The 17107-nt window shown below is 38.2% G+C and overlaps 1 protein-coding gene across 2 annotated transcripts in view; it reads left to right on the forward strand.

The window, feature by feature from the left end:
- Positions 1 to 17107, forward strand: part of Vav3 (vav guanine nucleotide exchange factor 3) — a 335871-nt gene that overhangs the window by 271718 nt on the left and 47046 nt on the right. For both annotated transcript variants that reach the window (XM_052730572.1, XM_052730573.1), the window contains exon 20: positions 3753 to 3889. In XM_052730572.1, the coding sequence (XP_052586532.1) occupies positions 3753 to 3889 (137 nt within the window). The remainder of the gene's footprint in view (positions 1 to 3752; positions 3890 to 17107) is intronic.

A 17107-nucleotide genomic window follows, 5' to 3' on the forward strand; every position in this document is an offset into this window, starting at 1 on the left:
GTCCACATGTCTATGTTAAAAATCGCACATGGTTAGTTTGCCGTTACTGCCTGGATAACCAGGGCTTGGTGAGTAGCCCTGTGATCGCACCAGCATTTCCATGTTTAATAGTTCTGGAGCAGAAAGAGAGCAGCTACCTCTGAACCCACAGAGAAGTGACTTTCTCGAGTGAGTGAGTGAGTCGTTGATTTATAATGGAGTGAAGTGTATGATGTTGGTCATTTTAAAAGAGCAGCATTGACTATTTGTTTCTGATTATTAGCAATGAGGAAAATTCTCTTTTTACTCTTATAGTTCATGTTCTGTTTGTTTGGTTTTGTTTTGTTTTGTTTGTTTGTTTTTGTATTTCAGAAGTCCTTGATAAGTAGTCCACCCAAGAAAAATATGATTTTTAGTTTTATTTTAGAATTAAGGATTTTTCTTGAATTATTTTTGACAGGCTAATCTACAAAACAGGGTTTTTTTCCTTCTTTGGAGTAATTCCAGACGGAGGGAGGCAGGTCAAGGGTGATAGGCCACACTGGGAGAGAGATCTTTTAGTAAGATGAATGATAAACTTGATGCCACAGGGACTGAGTTTCCATGGGGATGTATAGGGCTTGTTTTGCCCTGGTCAGTTTTAAACAGAGTCTGGCAGGCTCTAAGTAGGAGAGAAGGACCTCCAACTAAATCAACAGCAAATGCCTATTCCTAGAATGAGCATTGGTAAATGTAATTCACTCTCTGTTCTTGAGCTCATTTATGGAGTGTGATTCCTGCTTTGTTAGTAGATTGTACTAAGTATTAAATTGATCGCAGAGTGCTGATGTGGAAGTTTAACCCATTCCTCTTTTCCTTTTTAGTAAGATATTTTATCTCAGTTATTGTGATTATGTTCATAACAATGTTATTGGGCTTTCTTTTTTTTTTTTTTTTTTTTTTTTTTTTGGTTAAAGGGGTTTCTCTTGGGAAGCAGCCATTCTTCCCACAAGTGTTGAATGCCTGCAAAGGGCAAAGTGACCATTCTCATCACACTAATCGGCTCTCATTTCATTCTTTTATCCTTGGATCTCTGTAGTTCCGTGGCTTTAACAATAGACAATGGTGAAATGGGAAGTATTAACCCATTAGAAACAAATAGCCACAGATTATTCTGGAAGGGACAAAATATATAAATTCTATTATATCATAAGGTTACAATTTATTCCCAGAGAAAAAGCATTCCAGTTGAAGAACCCTGTACTTGCCAGTTGGTTTGAACTAAATTGAGACCAGTTGCAACGTCCTTTTGAATATGACGTGGCTGAACCTTCATCTGGCCAACTTAACACATTTTTATTTTAGGAACAAGCTGAGCAACTTGTCTCTGTTAGTGTGCCGTTAGATCAACTGCCCTTAAGAAAGTAATAGCTAAAAAGATAGAGTTGGTAAAAAGGAGGAGCAAATAGCACTATGAAAGCCAAGTCCATCATCATAGCTACTTTGCAACACAGAACATTTTCCCCCAGTCAATCCATGTTCACCTATGTATTTTTTCTATTTTAAGTGTTATTATTTTACATGTGTTATGGCAGTCCAATCTACATAAATAGACCCGAGGCAGCATCACTCTGGACCTGACTTCTCATAGCCTCGTATGCAAACTGGAGATCTTTATATTATAATCTCTAATATATACTTAGATAGTGAACTGCCATCAAAGTTATTGTGTTTCCCTAAATATCTATGCATTTTTAATCATTTCTTTTTGAGAATATCTACCTTGGGCATATTGACAACAAGAGAACTCTCATTATCAGGTGTCATACAGACAGCTAGAGTGAAGGTCACAGCTCTCCAGTGGCCTTGCTATTTAAGGTCAGATGAGTATTTCAGGATTAAAAATGATTATTTCTTTCCTTTAGCATTTTTTTTTTTGGTTTTTCCAGACAGGGTTTTTCTGCGTAGCTTTGCACCTTTCCTGGATCTCGCTCTGTAGACCAGGCTGGCCTCGAACTCACAGAGATCCGCCTGCCTCTGCCTCCCAAGTGCTGGGATTAAAGGCGTGCACCACCACCATCCGGCTAGCATATATATATTTTTTAAATGGTATAAAATCAAAATTGCCTAGGGAATTTACTAAATCAGATATTTTCCAAGTACTGATGCTTTGCAATTAAAGAAGACAAAGTACAAATCAGAGCCTAAATTTGGATGACCCATCATGCAATCCAGACTTCAAATGAAGACTTCTCTGCATTCTACTGAATCTTTTTTCACATACTGCGTTTTTTTTTTTTCTTCATGTTGGTTATGTGTATGAGAGGTGTGGTAGTAGCAATTTGATAGACTATAAAATAAGCTCTCTCTGTACTCAAGGCGTTTATCATGCGGGAAACAAGTCTGACCAGTGCTTCACCCTGGAGAACTCACTTGGGGTGCTGCTTTTAGGGAGAGACAGTGAAATCTGTTGTTTGTGTTAAGGTGCCACCTTATAACATCTGGGAGGGAAGCGCTCCATGGAAAATTAAAGGAGGATTAAAGTCACCATCCCTCCAGGTGTTCTGTGGCACTGAAGCAAAGGGGAGATGTAGCAACTTATATTGTACCTCCAAAGCCATAGCAACTGAACTGGAGTGAAGGGCAAGTGAATTTCAGCCCTCTGCCCTCCACTGACAGGATTGACAAGAATGCATTGACTAACACTTTCTTTCCGTTTCATTTATAGCAACTCCCCTGTTCTTGGTGGGGAGTAGGTGATGACTGAAAAGGATTTTGAGAGCTCTATTAACTCTTTCTTGGAACATTTCATGTAGCCTTTTTAAAGTATCTGGGATATCCAGAACCAAATGACAGTCACTGGTCCTCCATATACTGAGTACCTGCTTCCACCCAGTCACCACAGTCATTAGAATAAACACTCCTCAAGTATAATAAACAATAGCTCATGCCCCCAAATGGGTAAGAGTTGGTAATGTTTATGAGTGATTTCTTCTCTGAGGAGGGAGCAGCTTTATGTATAAATGAAAAAATGACTGTGAGGTTATATATTTGTGAGCAGTATTGGTGCAATTAGGCCCCTATATAATTGAAGCTGTCTGTTCTCTGAAATGAAATATTGAACCAAAGCCCTCATTGCACATTGAAAGAAATGCAACACAGGGATGGATCTGTGTTTTTAATATCGCTGATGCTATTGGCTTAGACACGTTCCATTTGTTGGGTCTGTTTTGCAAGCCTAAATTTGAGATCAGAGACATTCTTCATATAAATGTCTCAAGAATTGCAGTCACACATCCATCACCTTTTTGCTTTTGGATTACAAAGATAACCTTAAGACAGGAGCCTTCTACTGGGCAAGGTGATACATACACAGAAAGGGTGAGCCTCTGTAGTGATGAAATCAGCCAGTGCCCAAGAGGAAAGTAATAGGCAGAAAGGGTAGAGCTGATGAAAAAATTGATTCTTTTCCAAAACGTGATATGTTTTTTATGAAGCAGGCATCAGCTGAAAGAGAAATATTTTTTTTTTCAACTAAAAAGAGACTGACAGTGAGGGAAGGAAAGGTATGCAAGGGACAGGGGATAAGCATGTGTCTTATTCCCTCACCATCACATGTGAAGAGGAAGTTGAGAAGTACTCCATCTGGGGTTACTTCAGATGTTGACCTGAGACTGTTAGAATTAAACATTTTAAGGCTAATAGTGGGCTTTACTTTTCCTTTCTCCAAAGCACGTATAGCCTCCACACATCACTGTCATTTCCATTGTAAACCGTGTGTTGTTTGTTTTCAGGTTTGCCAAAGATGCAGGTCATTAGGAACTACACCGGGACCCCGCCCCCAGCTCTTCACGAAGGACCACCACTGCATATCCAGGCAGGAGACACTGTGGAACTTCTGAGAGGAGACGCACACAGTGCGTTTTGGCAGGTACTACCTAGACAGATGAGAACTGTTTTGATCTAATGGATGATTGACTATTGAATTCAAGACAAAATACTTGCCTTTAAAAACTGATTGTGTACTTCAGTTTCAGAAACCTTACATGCTTCGGTATGGTTGTTGTTTATTAAACTTCCCCGTGTTGGCAAGGCCAAGATGGCCAGGAGTGTTATAACACTAAAGAAAATCTGTCAGTGCTGTGAGTCATAATTATCATTTTTATTAAAAATTCATACTTGGATGGAACATCTTCCCAAACCTAGTACCTGTGGGTATGATCTAACATGTATGGCTTTAATATATTAAGAGTTCAGTCCATGGAAGATACCTGACTGACTTGCCAGTGGCCATTTGGGGCCCTATTTGACTGTTTGCACACCCACACATGGCACCTGAAAAATCTTAGAGGCTCTCTAGGTGTTATTCATAAAATATGTGAAATGTAAGAAATAATTGATTTTGTTGGTATTTTCTGGTGATGAAATCTCTATTTGCTAATGTGCCTACCTCTGCTTTAGGTATTTTTGTTGAGAAAAATATGGTATAGCATTAAGATTTTATATAGCTGGCTAACAGAATATTGTGGTTTTTAAGAGATGGTATTTTCTATATGTGTAGAAATATTTACCAATAAAGTTGAAGAATGTGTTAACTATCCACTGTACATTGAGTATAGCAGAGGAAAGGGTTGAGGTTAAGGTAGGAAGAGTGACATGCAAGTGAAATTTGATCATGGCTAAAGGAAAAGGAGGCAGAGAAGGACCATAGGACAAAGTTGCCCACTGTGCACACGAAAGTGGCATCTATCTTATTTGTCTGTAACTGTTTCACTGATCTCTTGTCTCTTCAGAATGCTCCTAGATCTAACACTTATCCCTGCCATCATTTCAACTGCTGTAGCCAATGACTTTCCCGAAATCCCAACATTTTCCCCAAGTGTCTTTCTCCTTTCACTCATCATCCTTCCCAGAATAGAGAAAAAAATTAAATGTATCAACTCTTATATCCTTCCATCTAAACACGAAACATCTTCATTTGTCCCCACAAGGGCCCCTTACTCAAGACTCTGTTCTGTTTGAATTTTCCATCTTAAATTTTCAACTGCCTTGTCAACTGGCATCTCTTCTATAGCACATTTATATGTTCCCATTCCTCATGTTTCAAAACACACAACTCAACATTTTGTCTAGTTTGTTCTTTCAGGTTCCTTCATTCCCTCACCCTCAAAGCTAAACTCATTGGGGAAGTAGTCTGTACTCAGTTTTCATCTGCTCTTGTGCTAGTCACAGTCTAGCACCCTACAAAGTCTATGCTTAACTTGTGTCAATAGTGCCACTTAGGAAAAACAAGAGCAGCTTTGAGGTATATGATAAACCATAAATATTTGAAATGTATAATTTGATAACTTTTGATGTGTGTGTATGTGTGTGTATGTGTGAAGATCACTATGATCAAGGTAATTAATACACTCACCCATCTCAAGTGTGTCTTATGTCCATTGATGATGTTCTTCTGGCTCCTACCCTAAGGCAACCATCATCTGATTTCAGGCTATTGATATGATTGCACTTTTTAAAGAAAAAGTCATATATTTTATAACAATGTGTGTTTTCTTTTTGTGTAGATTTTTAGTATGTTGAGTGTGGGTGTGTATGGGTGTGGTATATGCACATGTGTGTATCCAGGTCTGTGGGCTACTTCATGCAAATGGAGGCCATAGGAAAACAACCAGTATCCTATTCTATTACTTTCTGCTCTAGTCTCTTGAAATGTATTTATTTTCAGTGTCATGAAAGTCCCTGACAGTATTCCAGTCTATTTCCACTAAGTAGTGACTTGTGGGTTGTTATAATGTTCTAGGTTAACAAGATGGCTCTTCTGCCTTATTTGATATTAGTGTGATACTCAACAACTGAGGGCCAGTAGTGGCTAGACTACCAGGGTGGACACTTGGGACTGGCCCTGTCAGGAACTTGGTGGAGGCTGTGGACCACAGATACCTCCTTGGGAACTTTTTAGACTTCTGTTCACCAGAGTGGTGTCAGGGTCAGCCTTTTAGCATGTTGCAGCTGCCTCCTGGGAATGCGAAAGCAGAAGCTGCCAGACCTTAAGCTTTATACCCAGAGCTGGTACCGTTACTTCTGATGCTTTGCATCGGTTTAAGCAGGGAGCTCAGATACAGAGAAGGAGACTATGCTAATTGAATACCTGGAGAGAGAGAGAGAGTTCACTATAGAACACCCGGGTAATGGTGGACCACAGACAAGACACTGTGGGGTTTGTCTGAGCAGTGCTAATAATAAACTTACTTTGTAAGCTGTCCTTGAGGATGCTAAAAGCCAGTCAATTTCTCATTCTAGAGACATCAATAGAAAAATAGTGAAGCTAAGCACAAATATTGGAGCTATTGGGGCATATAAGTGGTGCCTGAACAGTGGTGTGTTTGAGACCACAGTGAAGAGCATGGGGATGGCTCAGCAGGACTCCTAGAAGCCTGCACAGTGTGTGCCCACGGACATTTAACTCTATTGAAGAGGGGATTGTAGATATCATGCTTTCCTAACCAAGCTCTCTGTTCCCTCTTTTTCTCATGCTTTAGATACATAGCACTTAATTATACCTTTTAAATTTTTATTCACTATTTCTTTTGCAGCACAGTTGGTTTAGGTGATGCTTTGAATATTTTTCATGGTGTTTATAGATTTATATTTATTGTTTATCTTATTTCCTACAGCACACTGTTTTGAAAGTAGGACTATTTAGGTTTTGTTCCAGTTGACCTCATACTCATTTTACTAAGTTGTACTGCCTTCTATCCTTTCTAGGCAAAAAAGAAAATTGTTATTAATTGTCAGTTCCTTTTCAGTTGCCTGGATGTGTGAAGATTTTTCTGGTGTGGTGCTAAAAGGGCACTGGAAATACCCAAGAGAGTCAGAAGATAAATGGGGAGAAGCAGTGAATGACAAACTGTGTCTATGACTTTTCCTTAGTGGAATGCAGATCTAATGGTTAGGAAGAAGAGTGGTTGATGCTTAGAACAGAGAAGAACAGTTAGCACATTTGTTCCAGGTAGCAATTATGCATTGAGTGCTAGCTCTGAACTGCTCAGACGCCCTCACGCTCCAGCATGAACTCTCATTGGTTTGACACTAGGTCTCCTATTTTTAGAGGAATCTTTCATGCTTGCTGCCAACTAGTAATAGTTTATATTGTCAGACATATGTTAAAAATTCACTTAACATTTCTGGCTTATATAGAACATGTGCCAGCATTGTCTTATGAGTACCTACAAATTATTTAAGGGATATTTAGCTGGACTATTGGAAGGGAGAGTAGCATAGTGAGAAATCCTGGAGTGAAGTCATTTACCTGTGGCCAGATAGCTATATGGCTTGGATGAGGTCTTTCAATTTGCTGTGTGGCTTAATTTTAGGTGTCACATAAAGTGGGCAGACAAGAGCCATGTTCATAGTGTTCATAACACTGATTAAAATCACCTGGGAGGGCTTTATAATACCAGCATACAGCCCTGTTTCTAAAGATTAGGATACAATGGGCTTGGTTTTAACCCAGGCTTGCAGTAAGCCCCAAATAAATCTTACGTGAGCCACTGAGTAGATGATCAACTTGGTATGATTCCATGGTAATTATGGCATTATCTCCAGCTTGTCATGTGCTCATTGAATGAAAACCAACCTATTAATATTGCCAAAACCCCAAGGTGTTTCAGTGAACTCAGTATTTTTTGGCCTACAATAGAAACTAAATAAAGGCAGTACTTTCAGATTATTAGCATATAATATATTAAATTGACATATTTGTTTTCTGTATCTTAAAAAGTGATTAAAGATGCTACAATGTCTCCAAGGAGGCTGTCTTGATTAAATAAACTTTATTTTATAGACTGGATGTGTGGAAAGTTCATAGTAGACAACTTTCCAGTTTAATGCCATGTTTTATTTAAAAAAAGCTAGAGTATTTTTTACTTGTTGGTTTTCAGATATAAAGAATACTTCAGTTGATTTTTTTATAGTTCTCTGTGTGTAGGTATGTGTACAGGGTCTCCATGTACATATTTTGTTCATTTTCATACTCAAAGAAAACATATACTTTGTACCCTTCAGTATGTGACTTCTTCTAAGGGATTGTATTTTTTTTTAATTGCTTCAAGAATACAGTTTCACACACCTCTTCTGATACCTTATCCCATCTCATCTGAAATTATACATAATTAGCACCGGAGAAGCAAGTGAAGTGTTTTTCACTTCCTATGCTAGCACTTAGGAAATCAGAGCCTTCTTTGCTGAATTTTACTGGCTGTCGCCTGCCAGTGTGGTGGCCTTAAACAGGTAACTAAGGGCTTCCATTTTATTACATGAGAAGTGGGGGTGACAATGATCACTGTAAAATAAATCAGTAATATTGTAATGTAGTCACTAAACAGTATCCAACCATCCAGACAGATCTATCAGTCTGTCCATCTATTTAGTCATCCATCCAAATACATAAAAATTGCCTACAGTATTTTGTTCACTCTGTGTTTCATATTGGAAGGACCAGAAACAATACCACCAGTTTCTTATCTGAATGATCAAGACAGCTGATGCATTATTTTGAGGGTTTTTTTTTTGCTAAGAGGTTTTTGTAAATCCTATTTTGAAAAAAACACACACAGAGGTTAGCTTGTAGATTAAAGTTTGAAGTACTCACCACAAATGAATTTGCATTTGAATCTTGAAAAGGACTTTTGTACTAGTTAAGAGCTTTGGCCTATTTGTACGTTTTCAAGGAATTTTGCTTTCTGAGCTGCTTTCTCTTTCAAGCCAGTCACTGCACTCATTAATGCAGAAAGTCAGATTCTATTGTAGACTGTCATGTTTGCCATACACGCCATGCCTAGAGCATACAAATTACCCTCCAAGATGTATCAGGGACTCTCTTTCCTTGAATAGATATTAGTCTCCTCTGCATTGTTATTATCACAACAGTAATTTCTGTTGAAGTAAGTGGGTCCTCGGCATTTTTCATTGTAACTTCTTTCAAACAATGGGTTGTCAATTGAGCTATGAAAATGCACTGTGTTCTGTCTCCTCTTCTGAGGGATTCATTTTGGCAGCGTCTTCCTTCTTTCTTTGTCTTTTCCTTGAAAGCTTTATAAAACTGCCTTCAACTGAAATGAATAGCAAGTAGGGAATTGGCCATTTAGGGTCACATTTCCTGGTACAGGTGTAAGGCATTCCTGTTTTCTAACAATGTGCATAACCGTTCTGTTCACACCAGCTGACCGTTGACAGCTGACCTGTTGCTTTTAAGTAATATGATATGTAAAGACAGAGAATCTCTCTTGCTGGAGTGGCTTTTTCCTATGAGAAGTGTTTTCATAGAAAATATACAGATTATACTCATCAGAAAACAGATGGAGGGAGGGAAGGGCAGAGGAGGGAGGGAGCAGGGGGGCCAGCAAGCAAATATACCATCTACAATTTCTACTACAATGGAGTGCTGCCTGAGTGTTTTCTTCTTAGATTAAAAAAGTCTTGAAACAATGAGGATCCACTGTCCTAGATCATGAGGTTTTATTTCCTCCATTGTCATTTATGAATATCCAAATGTGCCACTGGGGGAATTTTGCAGGCTAATTGGAACCAAAAGGCAATTATAAGAGCGAAATTGCAATCAGTGCCAAAATATATGTATTTTTAAGCCACAAAGAATATTAAATAATGTAGAAAATAGTCATGATACCTCACAGCTACAAATCATGCATCTACATGATCTTTATTTTAAGGACTGAAAGTTTTTTTGCACATGTTCTGATTAATTCATGGAGCTCTCCACCAAGAGAGTAAATGGAAATTCATGTTGTTGAGAGTTGAGGGTATTTTCTTCTTCTTCTTTTTTTTTTTTAATCGAGTGCTAGTTGCAGAATTAGAAGCAATGTCTCTTCTGTTCTTCTGGTCTCAAGATTGTATGTTAGGTAAGAGTGGCAATCCTACCCCTTTCTTTTGTTGAAAGACTCATTTTCTATTTCTAACACCTAGGACAATGAGTTTCCAAATTCAGTTATTTTGGCAGAAAACTTGAGAGGTAAAAATCATTGCTTTATGTTGAAAAAAGTTTTTGTTTGTTTTGCCTTGTGCCTCAGTAGAAGAGTTCTGCAAAATAAGGTAGTAAATAAATAAATAAGTAAATAAGTAAATAAATAAATAAAATCATGGGGTTCAGGAGCTCCCAGGAGGAATGAAACAGTCATTTCACTTGAAGCCAGAGGCTGTGAACCTAGAATTAAGAGGTCGTGAGCTGGACGTGCACAACTTGACCAAACATGTGTTTTCTTCCTATTAAGCTAAGAAAAGAAAGAAATAAAAAAAATAATTGACTGGGAAAAATCTTCTCCATGAGATTCATGCTTTCTCAAACCTCCAGCCTTAGATATTTTGCCCTCTGCCTTCATCTTTACCCTGTCTCATTTTCTTAGCTAAAACTTTCTTTGCCGTTATACATTTGCCCTATACTAAGGCCGTTTTCTTCAGGGTCTTATTTAACAATAGTTTTCGAACACACCTACCACACTGCATCTTGGTCTGTTTGGCTAGAGCTTCCCAGAAAGATGAGAACTATCACTTTTTATCTGTTTCCAGGGCCTAGAAGAAAATGTGTCTCAATATAACTATTCAGAGAGACTGTTTCTAGCATTTGTTTCTCATACATTTCAAGGTCATCATTACCTCTGAGTTGTACTTCATGTCACTTGAAGGATCACTAAGGTATTCATCTTGTCAGAGTGTACTCTTACCTTCCTCATCTATAAAATGGGAGTGTTGACTTTTAAATGACTCGTGGGGATTTTATGAGGTTCATAGGAAGCAAACATGAAAAGAAATTGAAAGGGAAAAATTGTGTGTCTGTAATGATTTAGCAATTTTGAAGAATGTGCTTCATTTTCCAGGAGTAGAAAAATGATTTTCTGGAATTTTCACTTTTTTATCTAAATTTCATATCCATCACATTTAGTTTGCATAAAGGGGTTGGGGATTTAGCTCAGTGGTAGAGCGCTTGCCTAGCAAACGCAAGGCCCTGGGTTTGGTCCTCAGCCCTGGAAAAAAAAAAAAAAAGAGTTGCACTGACAATGTGGGCTTTTGGAGACTGTTTTGCCCTTCACAAACCTATACTTGATTCCTGAAGTTTCTTTAACTTTTCCTTCATTATTATATGGTAAAATAAAAATGATATTTCCTGAAGGGAATGGCTGATTTAAGTATAACATTGGTGGAGACCAGGAGCCCTTTCAAGAGAGCTGATGGATGAGGAATACCTAGGATATCTCAAGGATTCAAACTCAAGGGTGGTGTGGTTAACAGTCAACAGTTTACAGACAAAGAACTTGGTTCAGTGAGAACTTAGCGCAGTCTTAGGTCAGGAGAGAAGAGAGACGTGCAGGGAGAAGGGGAAGATGAACGTCCGTCTCTGCAACTATGGAAGTAACTGTAAAGGATTAAGACCACACTTTCCTAATAGCTCTAGAACACATAAGAATATTAGCTCCAAGAGCATTTCCTAAAACTGTGGTTTTTTTTCCCCTTGATCTAAAGTTCAAGTGTCTATTTGTATCCAAGTCAGAGGCAAATAGAAACATTGAAGAATTGTTTATAAACATTATCAGATCTCTCTTGTTAGGAAAACAGATTCCTAAATCCAAAACAAAACCAACTCATTTCTTTGATGTTATAAGAAGTCAGCATCATGGTCTCTGTGGGGACTGAGATATTTTTCCCAAGTCAGATTCTTGCCATGAAGATATTTCTCCATGAAGCTGAAGACTCAATTCTGATCATGCAGCACCCCTGTTGAGTGTGGGAGCTGGGTGTTAAGAAGTCTCTCAGTTTACCTGTGCTTACGCTCTGTCTCTCAGTCCTTGTATGGACTGAGAAGCCATCAAGACAAAATTGAACTTGTAAGTGTGTAGATACAAAGCTATTCTTAGTTAGTCAGAATATCCTATAATCATCAGACCTTTACTTTGACAGGTATTTGCCTCAAAATATGGAGTATTTTGACCCTGAGAGCATCATGGTCCCTAATTACAGGAAAGGAGAAATAGGCGGCATATGACTATAATGGAGCAAGGAGGGCCCTGGAGAGATGATTACAGAAGATAATAGACATTAGGAAAGGATTGTAAGAAACACTTTCCCTGGGTAATTGCCAACTGGCTTTGATTGAATAGATCATAGACGGGGTTTGCGAGAATGTTTCCAAGTGTACAGACGGTATTATGGGAATTGGCAAAGCTCCTGACACAGTGAGAGCCTAATTGTTAACTCAGGAGATGGACACTGATGGTTAGTTCTCTTACTTGCCTTTTTACTTGCATTGCTGAATTTGGCACAGAACAAAGCGTAGGTTATCCTGCACTCTGAGGAGGTAACTACCACCTAAGTACCAATTCAGATGGTGAGTCCTCTTTTAGTAGGAAGTCAAAGAGAACCTTTTAGGGATAAAGTTCTGAGAAATTCTGTCAACCTTTTCTTCCGTTATGTTACTGCCATGTAAGCTACATTCTCACACAATTACTGAAAGACCATGTCAACAAAAAGTACATTCTGTGGGCTGTCAGTCTGGAATGTGCCTGCTGATTGTGTATCATAAGTTCACTAGCGCTTGAGCACATACATTCCCCTTAAGACATTGAACCAAATGATTTATGAATTTGTAACATATTGAATTTTAGTTATTTATGATTCAAATCACTGAAGAATCAGTGGTCATATCTAATTCTTAACAAGCCAATCCTATATGCTTGAGTGAACAGAAAACCTCATACTGAGTCAAAATGAAAGTTGGAGGAAGTCCTTATCTTCTGTCAGTAAATGCTGTCAGGTTACATGACTGATCCCTACCATCCCTGATGAACAAGTTTTGGATCCAAATCCTGTGGTGGGGAGTGGGCAACAATAACTAACTGGGAACCTATAGGACTTGTGGAGGGTGCCTAATTAAAACATTGGCCAGGACTGGAAACCTTGGGAATACTTGGGTCAATTCTCTTGCTTCATGGAAGAGGATATTGAAACTGAAAGAGACTGAGTGACACATTTAAGATCAGAAGGCCAGAAAAAAAACACCAGGCGCCAAATGCCCTGATCACAGCAAATTATTACTTCATGAGTTCGTTGCGATCTAAAAGTCCATCAAAATCTATGAAAATACACCAAAATTGGAAAAATAAAAAGGTAATTGGCGTTGTCAAGTGATTCTTGAAAAGTGACCATATCTGTTCCTTTATATTCCCCACATGCCTAGCACAGTGCACTGTACACAGTGAAACACCAAACTTTTCATCAAAGTGCTAATTTTGCTCTCAGTAGGAAATAATTCATTTAAAAATGCCTAATGTTTTATGAACATTTAACCCAGAGAACTAGTACTTAGAACATTTCCTTTGTGCTTACTTCTGATTAGAATTGCCAAGGCTGCAAAAAATCATACTTGTTGTTGACCATGATTAGAAAAACATTTCTTTGGGCCTTTGTTGTGCCTGGATTAATTTAGGGAGTTATACAGCTTTTCTCCAAGTATGATGTTTTCCAAAATGTAGCCGAATCTTGCTCTTCTTTGCAGGGTTTGTATTGAGCAACTGCTTGCAATTTGGCTCACTAATGTGCTGGTTGAATTTAGCTTGCCAGATGTTCTTCTTCCACCAATAAAACTTCTTGTTTATTTCATCAGAAAACAAAACAAAACAAAAACCCACTGCTGTGAGAATATGGGTCAGGATTGCATTATGTACATCTTACCCAGTAAGAGTTGGGAGGGAGCCCTCAAGACACAAGTAACCGTAACCAGAACTCTCTTTTTTGTTGGAGAAATACAGAGACCTTGCTATAGACATTTCTCAAATGTATTGGGGAGACTATTCCACTGGTTACACTTACCTCACATCTAACAATTGTACAAATATAGATTCTGGCTTTTTAGTGTTTTTTCCCCCCTCAGGATACATTTTACAACTTTTGATTTTAAGTTTTTTTTTTTTTTTTTTTTTTTTTAATTTCTGTCAGCCAAAATTCCAGAGAGGGAGCAGAGAGAAACAATTTCACTTGAATTAGAAAATCTATTGAATATAATTGTGGATTTTGTCATATATTTTGGTGACTTGACCGAATGTATGATTTCAAAGATGGGGCCCAAGGATCAAGTTTGGCAAAGTCATGCAGAACTGTAAGTCAGAATTGGTCTTTATGTAGACGTAAACGAATCAGAAACAGGAATTTCAAGTCTTTATTTCACTTCATGAGCTTTTAAATCTCATACACTAGCCAGATTTAAATACCTTTTTCAACATGAAATTACAAAGTAGGCCACCATTCATTTGTAGCTAGAGTTTTCCTGCCTGGCCCACAGTCAGGACAAATCTCTGACACCCGCCAGTCCCATAGCCACTCAGACCCGACCAAGTAAACACAGAGACTTATATTGCTTACAAACTGTATGGCCGTGGCAGGCTTCTTGCTAACTGTTCTTACAGCTTAAATTAATCCATTTATATTAATCTATACCTTGCCACGTGGCTTGTGGCTTACCGGTACTTTACATCTTCCTTGTCCTGATGACGGCTGGCAGTGTCTCCCTCACCCAGCTTCCTGTTCTCTCAATTCTCCTCTCTGTTAGTCCCGCCTATACTTCCTGCCTGGCCACTGACCAATCAGTGATTTATTCATTGACCAATCAGCAACACATTTGACATACAGACCATCCCACAGCAATTCATTTCATTCTTTTGTGTGTGTACATGTACACTTTGGGATTCTTCAGAGTGACCATTCAGTACTTAACTATACACAATGGCATTGACAACTGTCAGTGTTCATTGGTAGGAAAATAGCTACCTTCCTCCCTGTTTAGGAGACAATGAATAATGAAAGGATGTGTTTACTTACAAGAAAACCTTTGTGTAAAGCGATGGACTCTCCAGAATGTAGATTGCCCGTTGAAATGAAAGTCCATGTTATTTTTGACTTAGTACATTTGCCTGGATACAAGGGAAATGATGGGGTTAAATGTATAGGTTTAGGCATTTGTATTTAATAACGTGTGAATGGTCAATTTGCAGGGAAAATTTCAAAGAATAATTTGAGAATAATTGAAAAGCAATATTATGGATGAAAGAGAAAATGACTACTCAGCATCTTCAAAAGTCTTCCGTGCATATTAATTCCTTCATCCTTAAAACAACCTGATGAGGCATTTATGGGAGATCTTGTCATTATTATTGCTTACCTCTGTGACTTGCCTATGGTTGCACAGCTTTTTATAGCAGACTAGGAAACAGAGCAAGTTTTTCTGGTGCCCCCTTCCTGTGACACTACTTCTATATGCATTTTAAGAACTAGCCAGGACATGTGTGTCACAGAATGTGACAGTTACAATATGGCCACAGCTGTAGCCATGAGTCACTCTTTAGTGAATGCCAGCTTCAGACTGCTCTCCTTACTGTTATTGGTCCATTGGTTTCATTACTTGTCTTTACAAAGCTCATCAGAATGATTATTTTTAAAAAAAGTGCTTGCATCTATTCTATTTACCTATCTAATCTACTTATAGCTATCTTTTACCTACCTGTCCACCAATAAACTCAATTCCTATTTTTAACCATATATATTCCAATAATTCATGGCCTTGCTATATGTTCTCCCTCCCAGTGGCCAAGCCATTTATTTCTGTTAGTGGAGATATGACTGGGCAAGGTGGAAGTTGCTCTGGTGACTAGCCACAGGAGATAAACTGCTCAGTAAGCTCACAGCACTGCCATGCATATGTTCTGAGTGTTTAGGGCACTGAAATGGGGGAGAATTTCCAACCTTTCATGAATAACCATGAATCTAGCCTTTTTACATTTGGCTTTCCAAATCTGTTTCAAATCATTCTGAGCTCTTCTAGGAGTGCATTAAAGCTCCAATCCAGATAGTATTAGGGGGATAAATGAGCCACCGGGAAGAGATGTCATATTTTTCTTAAAGCAATTTGTTCTTTTTTTTCACAAAGTTAGAAGCCAAGCAATTTATGATTAAGATTTTTGGAGGACATCCTCCGTCATGTTAAGCCTTTCTTGTCTGTGGTTTTAAAAATGCAGTCTTTGCTATGGCATCCTGGCATGCATTAATGTGCTTCTCTCTACAGGTAGATTACAGGTTTATTTCTACTGGCAAATGTAAAGTAGCTTAAATTCATTATGATCCACTGTAGAGTCTTTTGAAAAAAAGTGAGGAATAGTTAAAACCTAAGGTCAGTTAGGAGTAAGTAAGTACCTGACTATGCATTTGTATTTGTAATATTCAGGAATAGCAGAGAAAGTTATCAATAATTTTAGTTTAATATGTTTTCTACAGAAAGCAACCTGCTTTTAAGAAAAGGGGCATTATTATTGTATGAATTATAATTTAATATTTTCTCTGTGTCTGCTTTAATTTATTTAATGAGTCATAAAGTTTCCTCTATTCTCACCATATGCAATTCATGACCTATTTTCTCAGGTCCTTTCCAAAGAAAGTATTTCATAAAAAGACTCAGACCTGTAATGTTTAATTTACAAAAGTCCCATCCCATGATCCAAGGTTCCCTGCAGAATAAGTGCATACAAAGATAGCATGTCTTATATCAGGTGACACATAGTACAAAACAGGAATGTTTTCAACTTGACCTTGAACATGTTAAGGGACTCACAGAACAAATACCAGACAGGAAAATAACTTAGGGATTATTCACTCTGTCTGGCATTTGCAATAGACACAAAATAGATGACAAGCTGGTTATTTGACCCAGAATAAAATGCTCATAAATGAATAAAAGAAGAAAATTCAGGTATATGTCTTTCATCAAGGTTAGTAAAACCCCCATAGATAGATCATCACGTTAAGTACACCAAATCATTGCCTTTGAAGATGGTTTATTTCATAGTTACAGTCTGCAGTTCCATCCATGTGTAAGGGATTGACAGCTGGTCCACCCATTAGTATTAATGAATTACCAATGTGCATCCCACACACATCCACCAAGGAGACGAAGACAACCCGCCTACACACTGCTTTGTTTTGAATCCTCCAAATGTTGTAGAGTGGCTATTTCCTTAATAAATGGAAATCATTGAATATAGCATGCATTATCTCCCAGAACTCAGACAAATGTCTTACAGGATTAGAGAGGAAC

The sequence above is a fragment of the Peromyscus californicus genome, unplaced genomic scaffold, assembly GCF_007827085.1.
Source record: "Peromyscus californicus insignis strain IS unplaced genomic scaffold, ASM782708v3 Scaffold_9__1_contigs__length_137607984, whole genome shotgun sequence".
NCBI classification, from domain to species: Eukaryota; Metazoa; Chordata; class Mammalia; order Rodentia; family Cricetidae; genus Peromyscus; species Peromyscus californicus.